The 10,000-nt window shown below is 41.2% G+C and overlaps 1 protein-coding gene across 2 annotated transcripts in view; it reads left to right on the top strand.

The window, feature by feature from the left end:
* The first annotated feature begins 2,858 nt into the window (after window positions 1–2,858).
* Window positions 2,859–10,000, top strand: part of LOC143026394 (polypeptide N-acetylgalactosaminyltransferase 14-like) — a 295,274-nt gene continuing 288,132 nt past the window's right edge. The window contains exon 1 of one of the 2 annotated variants that reach the window (XM_076186689.1): window positions 2,859–3,080. In XM_076186689.1, coding sequence (XP_076042804.1) covers window positions 2,970–3,080 — 111 coding nt within the window. In that variant the 5' untranslated portion in view covers window positions 2,859–2,969. The remainder of the gene's footprint in view (window positions 3,081–10,000) is intronic. The other variant, XM_076186691.1, reaches the window with a different exon arrangement.

Below are 10,000 nucleotides of genomic sequence, written 5' to 3'. Positions count from 1 at the left end.
CTCTAAGGACACCCTTTGTAATCAGGTCTAAGTTGTTCAGCACCCCTGAACTAATAACTTATCACTAAAAGGATAAAGGAAAGTGTATGCATGCATCGCTTACAAATAAAAGCCCCTACAACTGATGTCAGCACCTCCAGGTTCGGAAACACTGGCTTAATATCTCGTCGGTCGGCTGCCAATTGCACGATAACGGCAGAATATAAAGAAGCCATACGAACAGCTTTCGAAGATGAGATCAGCTTTGTTCGTATCCTCGAAAATAACTTGGCGAGCGCGTTCGCGCGTGTGTATGTGTGTGCCTTAATTCTACTTTATTCCTGACCAGATTCGCCATAAGCTTCTAGCAAGACCAGTCAGGAATAAACTCGGAAAGGGACTCCCGTCTCTTCCCCCCGACACACATGCAAACACCTCAGACAGGACCCCATGAGTGTTGGTCCTTTCCTGTATACTCATGGACGCACACACACACACACACACACACACACACACACACACACACACACACACACACACACACACACACACACACACACACACACACACACACACGCACACATACACACACACATACACATACACACACACATACATTCATACATATATATATATATATATATATATATATATATATATATATATATGTGTGTGTGTGTGTGTGTGTGTGTGTGTGTGTGTGTGTGTGTGTGTGTGTGTGTGTGTGTGTGTGTGTGTGTGTGTGTGTGTGTGTGTGTGTGTGTGTGTACAAACAATGACAGGTACATAGTTTAGATACCCACACGTCAAATATGTGAGAGTGAAAATCTACAAGAAAATAAATACGCCAAAACCAGTTACAAACACGACGAGGTTTGAACAACAGAGGGAAGTTTTGATCACATTCTACACACATTTCCTATGAACAACATTCGACTACACTTCCTTTGCTTGGTTTTCAGCGATCACAAACATAAAGGCTCCGTCCTCACGTCTGATGAGATAAACATAGACACATTGCATACTGTACAAAATAGAACGATGACAAAAATAACAGATGATACCGCATGAAAATGATAGGTACACAGGTCTATGTGAAAGCTCTCAAGCATACTAACCCGTTGTGTTCTTCCATTGCACAAGCACATCCGAACCGAAAAAAAGCCTACAATGAAACTGCCCAAACGCCCTTCCTGTTAATTGTCTCCTGGAGCAATTGTAGGTCATCGGCCCCAGGAACACACAAAACAGCAAGGACAAAAAAAAAACATTTAGCCCACAACACAAGAAACCGCCCTCGATGGAAGAGACGAAGGACGCCCACAGAGGAATCCATGGCTGGAAGGGCAAGTTGATCGAATCTGTCGAGAGGGGTTTGCAGTGGGAGGGAAAGGGAGACTGCATGGGAGCTTGCCCGTAAAGGGGACTGGCGACTGCGTGTGGGTGAATCAGCGTATGATGTCCCCCAGTTGATGATGACAATTTTATCTGTAAACCAATATAAAAGAAGACTTCCCATTTCAGAATCAATTTTCATCGAAGATATCCCTCCCCCCCACCAACTCCTGAATATCTCAGCAGATGACTTCCGAGCTCTACCACGTTGTGCCTTTGGCCGCCATCAACTCCCCGTATATCAAATATCCTTTCATTAATCTTGTCATCACTTTGGGCTCTGAATAAATTCCATGAGGATAGAAACAGGTGCATTTTCTTGTATAAAATAGTGTGCCGTACTGTGAAAAATTCGGCAGATTTTCTCACGAAACCAAACGAAGGATAAGACAAAGAAGAAAAAAAAAATGGCAAATGTGTAACACTGAACGCGCCATGATTTTCAATAGCATTTATAATCGAAAACTGCATAACTTCAACATGAGTGTATCTACACACACAGACACACACACACACACATACCACACATACACACACACACACACACACACACACACACACACACACACACACACACACACACACACACACACACACACACACACACACACACAAAACACGTCTCGCTGGCGCAGTGGTTAGAGTTCACGGCCGTCACTACGGCGTTCCGGGTTTGAATACCGCCCAGGGCTGAAATTATTTCAGTATAGCTGAGCTGCGAGTCGTTACTCCAACTCTCGTAGGCGGGGAGTTGGGTGTGTGTGCGCGTGTAAGGTCACAATATTACCCATAAATCGGTCATACATGAACTCTGAGTTCTCTTCCAGGAGGGAAATAGCTGTCGATCACGAGTCCAACATGTGATCCAAGACCATGGTGAATCACACACACATATATGTGTGTGTGTGTATGTACGTATTGTGTGTGTACACAGTATATATTTCCAGTCATAAATCCTGATTGAAGTATGATGATTCTATGTGGTTAAAATTACCACTGTTGTACAAGCAATCTTCATAGAAAATATTTATCTTAAGACAACTACTGCATAGAAAATATACAAAATATTCAGTGTATGAATTATTTTTCATATTTAAAATCATCGAGTGGGTTGTCTTCGGTCGTGACTCTGCATGCGCGGGATAAAATATATTCCCACATGCATCTTGTTTTTCTTTAGCAAGAGCCGCTGCTGTATCATTGAAGTCACGTCGTCATAGCTTCATTCAAATCGCCTTGCTGTAGCGCCGACCATCCAATTTTTCCTTGTAGGATCATAACCTCTCCAGTTTCTCTCTTATGCTGCCACAGGGGCAGCTTTTTCATTGCTTCGAGAGTGGTATTACTCATATTCGTTGCACATTTTCCACAATATTGTGTTCATAAAACGCCTAAACTCGTCTCCATCTTCAACGCAAACTTGCAGAAGTGCGGGCGAGGACAGCAAGCGTCATGAAGGGTGGTTAGGGAAGGCGGTGCTAGCTCGAACCCAGAGTACCGAATCAGACCGCGCTCAGTCATCTGCAGACAGTCATAGGGAGAGTGTGTCGCTTTGTGCGTTTGCCCGTATCACTGGCCCCGGTACCTACACCACCATGAGGCCGTTTCGTGTACTTAGGATTGTGTTTGCAAGTGCGGCTGTGATCTGTTTTGTGTATTTAGCCGTGGTCACCTCGTCGTTTGGGAAGACCGTCAGACGAGGAAAGGTAAGTTTATAATGCACATTGTTTGTGGGCGGCGCGACTTGAGACAATCTTTATTTGCATCGTGAGGGTATATATTCCACGACCTCAATTTTCTTTCCCCAACTTTGGTCATTCTTGACATATTTATGGTACACCTGAGCTTGCGTACTTGTTTGCTTGAAAAAAAAAGTACGTTGGAGATGGCATGGGTGAGGGAAGTTAGGAATATTCATATTGTGTTCATGACTTGGAAATCTACGTTTTGGTAAATCCGATATTGTACCTATATTCCAATCAATAAAATTCAAATTATGAATCAGTTATGAAACAGGAGGACAATGAGGTGACAGTGAGGTGACAGTCATTTTTACAAAGGGGCCATTATTTTGAAGAATTACAGAAAACTGAAATCGCCATTCTATGAACACGACAGTTTAAACAAAACAGTAAAAAAGTATACTATTAATACTCTGGCAATACAACAACATAGTAAATATAATAATCAATAGATAATTCATATTATCTATATTTTTCTGGCTAAATTAAGGGGACGGGGAGGCGGAGCTAAAAAGGGATATTACTGACGTGACGTCATGTCGACTCGACGAAAATTGAAATAGAGATTTGTATACTAGGATTTAACAGAAAAATAGGATTAATAATTCATTCCGTTACTGTTATTTTCCATTTTCATTTCAGTATACTCGTATATCATTACGTATAGTATATATATACACGTACTATATTGATTATTTGGAGAAAAACACAGCTAATCGTATTGCGAAGTATATTAGCTTTATTTTTAAAGCATAAGATTAAATGAACGAGTTTACAGACTTACAGAAACCTGACCTGTCCTAACTAGCATTTCTCCGTCAGTGGCAGGTTAGAATTCGGTGTGAACGACGTCTTCTCCACTCCGTTGATATTAATTCCTTAGTATGCAAGTATTATGCTGATACATCGTCCACCATGATAAAGCCGAGATATTGTGTAAACATTAGAAACATTTTTTTGCTAATCGGAAGCGAGTCACTCGTATCCACTTAATTGTACGTTAGAATTCCGCACTTTTTCCGGTTCCCTGCAGTGACTGTCAAGCACCTTCTGGTGTGTGTGATTCACTTTCTGCTACATCTGTAGTAAATTGACATTTGAATCGCGTGAACGTTATTTCACACATTTCTGAAAATGAACTTTTTTGAAGTGGGTGACTAGTGTATATGTTGGGTCTTCCGTATTTGTTGTCACATTTGCCAGATTTCTCGTGGCATTGGGAATAGATAAAAATTGCGCCTTTTCTGTAGAAGGTGAGGAGCCTACGCCGGGAGACACTGAGTAGCTGCGGCCGAAGTCGTCACTTTGCCCTATCATGCGCTTTGGGGACTTGGAGTAGGTAGCAGTAGATGTTGGGAATCGAAGAAGAGTGCGGGATTCGAACCCACAGTTAAGCGAATGCGAGACCAGCACGTTTCCGATTACGCCTACAGTTACTTGACAAAAGTAAGTGATACAACATAAGTATCTAAGCATACGGGGTCAAATATCCCAATTAGACATCAACTATGAGATTACTGGTAATACTCTAAAGTAAGGATTTACTTGTGTCAGAGCGTTAAAGAAACCGAGTAACGATGATTCTGATAAAACAAGTAATTGAGCCAAGTAGTAGAAGACAGTGTGGGTCCCAACTCTTGAAACAAACTGATGTTCAAGTGAACCACAGATCCAAAGTCGAGAGGACTCTTTAACGGTCTCGTCTGCGGTTTTAAACTTTGTCCTGGAAACGAACACAACTTTTTTGGACTCCAGGTTGAAGGGCCTGGGCTAAATGTCCAGAAACACGCAAGCACGAATATCTAATACAAAGTTTGCGTTGTCCGGTAGCTCCTAACCTAACCATTCCATTGGAAAAGTAGGTATTTCAAAAGTAAAAAAAGAAAGTGCAATATGCATTTGGGTGAAGATGGAACGGCTGAGACTGGAAGTCGTCTGGAGATTTTTTTTTATTCATTGCGAATGTCTGTGCATTCTTTATCATTGTTTCTTTTTTTTTTATTCGTGTGTTTATATCTTTTTATCACGAGGTTCCCTCTGTTCTGTCCGCAATAGAATTGGGCTTTCTCTGACCCATGCTGTTGACATTAAGGATAACTTGATATTGAAAATCGATGGTAAACAAATTCATAGAAATAGATAGAAATAAAATGGATAAACCCAAATATAAGTAATAAACACTGTAGACGTCCATCTATTTTTAATATCAGGGCACAAAAATATGTATGTATTTATCTGTGTAATTGTTGCTTGACTGGAAGCCCGCAGTCCCACAGTAGCCGGCATTGGTGCTCGAGGAGTCCCATATATCTTTCTGGGAAGATACGTTGGGTTAATATTGGTGTTGCATAAATATGGGACAGTTTATCTTTCCCTGGATGGAAGTAGATGAGGAGTCGCTGGTTGTCAAATCTCCTCCCGTGAAAAGGGTGGAGATCCAGCCGAAGCTGATAGAGATCTTATAACCAAACCGGGAATCGAGTGTCAGACCATCTGGGCTGCACCTGCTGATGGAGGTGAGGGTATTGGCGGGTTTTGAAAATTGGCGGCAGGGAGACGACCCTACTCGACGCCCGTCTCGCTAGACCGCTGAATTCATCTGACATTTGGTCCTTCGTGTGTATAAAACTTATGTAATATCCTGTACGGGGGGAACAGTTAAGAACATAAGAACATAAGAAATAAAGGAGACTGCAAAAGACCATAAGGCCTACACTAGGCAGCTCCGTATCCATCACCACCTGTCGTCCCCATCCATAAAGTTGTCTAATCGTTTTTTAAAACAACTGATAGTTTCAGCGCTTACTACGTGGTTACTAAGTTTATTCCATTCATCGACCACCCTATTTGTAAACCAATTCTTGCCTATTTCCTTCTTAAATCTAAATTTGTCCAATTTATACCCATTACTGCGAGTCCTGCCCTGTTGTTTTATTATGATGACCTTGTTTGCATCCCCCTTGTTATAGCCTTTGATCCACTTGAACACTTCTATTAGATCACCCCGCACTCTGCGTCTTTCCAGAGAGTGTAAGTTTAGGTGCCTAAGCCTCTCTTCGTAAGGCAAATTTCCGAGTCCTTGTATCATTTTGGTCATTCTTCTCTGTACTGATTCTAGTGAATTTATGTCCATTTTGTAGGACGGAGACCAAAACTGTACCGCATAGTCAAGGATGGGTCTAACTATCGCTAGATAGAGTTTAATAATTACCTCTGCACTTCTATTTGTTACCGTCCTAGCAATGAAGCCTAATGCTCTGTTTGCTTTATTTCTGGCGCTAATGCACTGCTTCCTGGTTTTAAGGTCCGGACTCACCAAAACTCCCAAGTCCCTCTCGCACTCAGATTTTTCTAAAAACGTGTCATCTAAGTTGTATCTATTTTCGGGGTTGTGTAGCCCTACGTTTAACACGCTACACTTAGAGATATTGAAGTTCATTTGCCATTTCACCGACCATGTTAACAGTTTATTAAGATCATCCTGCAGAATCTGGGCGTCTTCTCCTGACCTAATTAGGCGTCCTATTTTAGTGTCGTCCGCAAACTTACTAACATCACTATTTAACCCATCGTCTAAGTCGTTTATATACATAATGAACAATAAGGGACCCAAAACCGAGCCCTGGGGAACCCCGCTAGTAACATTGCCCCACCTAGATTTTATTCCATTTATGGTGACCCGTTGTTTTCTGTTACTAATCCAAGCTCTAATCCATTCTAACACTTTTCCTCCTATGCCATGGGCTTTGATTTTATTTAGTAGTCTCTGGTGTGGCACTTTGTCGAACGCTTTGCTAAAGTCAAGGTAAATAACATCGTAATTTTCATTGTTGTCTGACGCCTTATATACCTTAGTGTAAAAGGATAGAAGATTAGTCACGCATGACTTACCTTTGGAGAAACCATGCTGTGAATCACGAATTAAATTATGCCCTTCAATGTGTTCTCTGAGTCTATTTACTATTATTGATTCAAGCATTTTTCCTATAACCGATGTCAAACTGATTGGCCTGTAGTTGCATATGGTCGATCTATCTCCCTTTTTAAAAACAGGAACAACGTTTGCCTGCCTCCAAGCAGTTGGAACAGATCCAGTGTCTACCGATTTATTGAATATTTCAGTTTACTGGTCGCAGATTTCAAATTTACACTCTTTAAGCATTCTTGGAAAAATTTCGTCCGGACCCGGAGATTTTGTAGCTTTAAGTCTGTCAATCTGCTTGATAACTTCTTCTTTACTAATGCTGATATTAGTTAGGTTATTTTCTTCATCCCCTCTGAAAATCGGATCGCAGTCAGGTACTTTATCTAACCTCTCATTAGTAAACACCGATAGAAAATAATTGTTAAACTCCTCACTCATTTTTTCTTCCGATTCTATCATGACATTTTCATCGTTTTTAATTGGTCCTATTCTTTCTTTATTTTTTGTTCTATAGAGGTGAAAGAAACCCTTTGGGTTGGATTTTGCTTGACTGGCAACCTTGATTTCATAATTACGTTTCGCTGAACGTGTATTCCTTTTAACCAGCTTTGCCATTTCGTTATATCTTGATCTAAGGTGTGATTCCCCGTTTTTTATTTTTACGTAAAGTCCTCTTTTAATTCCGATCTCATGTTTCAATCTGTCCGTCATCCATTTGGGAGTATTACTATTTTTTCGTATTGACTTTAGGGGGATAAATGTGTTTTGTGCATTAATAATTAGATCTGCCAGATTGCTGTACATCTCATCCAAAGTACTGACCTGATTTTTGGGCCGTCGCCCCGAATCGACCTGACCCAAGGCACGCGCATCACTCTCTTTGACCCAGACCTGACTTAAGGTATGCGTAGTTCTCTCTTTGACCCAGACCTGACCCAAGGTACGCGTATCCTCCTTGACCCACTTCTGATTATCAGCCCCGCAACGAGAATCAAGAATGTTTGAAACGTCCGGATTGTTTTTCGTATTCAATTTCAAATAGGTTTTTATATTGTCAAAGTTTGCTTTCCTGAAGTCTGGTACTTGAACGTTATTTGTACTTTTTATTTTTTCCCAAATAATATTAAATCTTATTTCTTGATGATCGCTAAAGCCTAGACTATCGCCCACTATTATGCTGCTAATTTGGTGCTCATTATTTGTTAGAATTAAGTCCAGGGTATTTTGTCCCCTCGTAGGATCGGTAATCATTTGTTTTAGGAAATTATCCTGCACCACATCTAGGAATTGTTTCGCTTCATGATCTCCTATTAAAGTTTCCCAGTCAATGTTTCTATAGTTAAAATCTCCCATGATTACAACGTTTTTGTACTGGGACGCTCTGTGAATTTCATGAATTAGGGAATCAGTCTGCTCAATGCTAAGGTTAGGAGGTCTATACAAGACGCCAATAATAACTTTCTTATTCTTGCCTATAATCTCTACCCAAATAGATTCCGTACAGTCCTCTTCCTTAATCGAATTGTTGATAATACAGTTTAATGTATTTTTAACGAAAAGTGCTACACCTCCCCCATTCCTGCCGACCCTATCCTTATGAAAAAACTTATATCCTTCTATTTCGATTTCCGGAAGGAAATGTTTATCAGCCATGTTGATCCAGGATTCAGTAATGGCTATAATATCGAAATTTTCTACGCATGCTTTACCTCGCAGCAAATCAATTTTGTTAATTATGCTCCTACTATTTGTATAGTAAACTTTAAGTTTATCTTCCCTCCACCTGCTTTGGTGATTTTTTGTACAGTCCTCTAAGTTGTTTCTATTTCCTAAACTATATTCCGATACTTTCCCGACTCACATGTAATCCACCCGAAAAAACCCTGCAGGATGCCTACTTCTCGCTCAAGGGATTCAGCAAGGAGCCGAAATCCTTTGGGAGACAAGTGCACTCCGTCCCTTGTGTATAGGTGATTCTTACCATAAAAGCGGTCCCAGTTGTCGACAAATGCCCATCCATTAGCCTTACAATGTTTTGCCAGCCTGCAATTCATTGCAATAGCCCTGGAATGCCACATGCCTCCAACTCTACGCCTCGGAAGGATTCCACATACTACAGGAACACCTCCCCTATTTCTGATCTTGTCTAGCGCATCTCGGTACCGCGTAAATAATTCCTCACTCCCTACCTTACCTATATCATTTCCTCCGGCACTTAAGCAAACTACTGGGTCCTTTCCTTCCCCTACTAGACACTCTTCAATCCTATCTCTAACATCACCTATGCCCGCGCCGGGGAAACACACCTGCGTCCTATGCTTCCTATCTTTGTCGCAGAAAACCCTGTCTAAATACCTCACTTGACTGTCTCCTACTACCAAAATCTTACCTGTGGGCAGGGATCCAGCGTCTGCCCTTTTCTTCTTCTCTTGGATTTCATTAGTTCCTTCTTCCTGCAGATTTGCCAGCACTTGAAACGAGTTTTTGCATTTCAGTGGGGCTGGTGAGGAATTTTTTCCACTTTTCCGCATCTTATTTCTCACCGTATTCCATCCATGCTCATCGCTAATATTGCCTTCCGTATGGGCCTTCGAGCGGAGAACTCGATTCTCCTCCTTAAGGCACTTAACAGCATCCTCCAAGGCTTCAATTCTACTAAATAGAGATTGTACCTCTTCGGCGCTGAACACAGTGACACATTCACTCGCCATATCGCTAACTGAAGCAGCTACCCGGTTTGACCTGACCTGAGTGACGACTACTGCTCAACTGTAGTTCAAAGTAGTTCAAAGGATTTTGTTTGTCTCGCCGAAGTGAAAGGAATATAATGGTTCCAGAAAATAATTTAATCTAGCGATTTTTTTAGGTTTGCAGCGCACCGTCATTTTTTTTTCGTTTGGTTAACTTTTCCTTTGCTAGTCGCTCATGGTGAGCCGGGCCAGAAAACTTCACTTCTTTT

This window comes from Oratosquilla oratoria, chromosome 6 (assembly GCF_046742065.1).
Source record: "Oratosquilla oratoria isolate Oo_2021 chromosome 6, ASM4674206v1, whole genome shotgun sequence".
NCBI classification, from domain to species: Eukaryota; Metazoa; Arthropoda; class Malacostraca; order Stomatopoda; family Squillidae; genus Oratosquilla; species Oratosquilla oratoria.
This window is presented reverse-complemented; position numbering and strand designations above follow the sequence as displayed.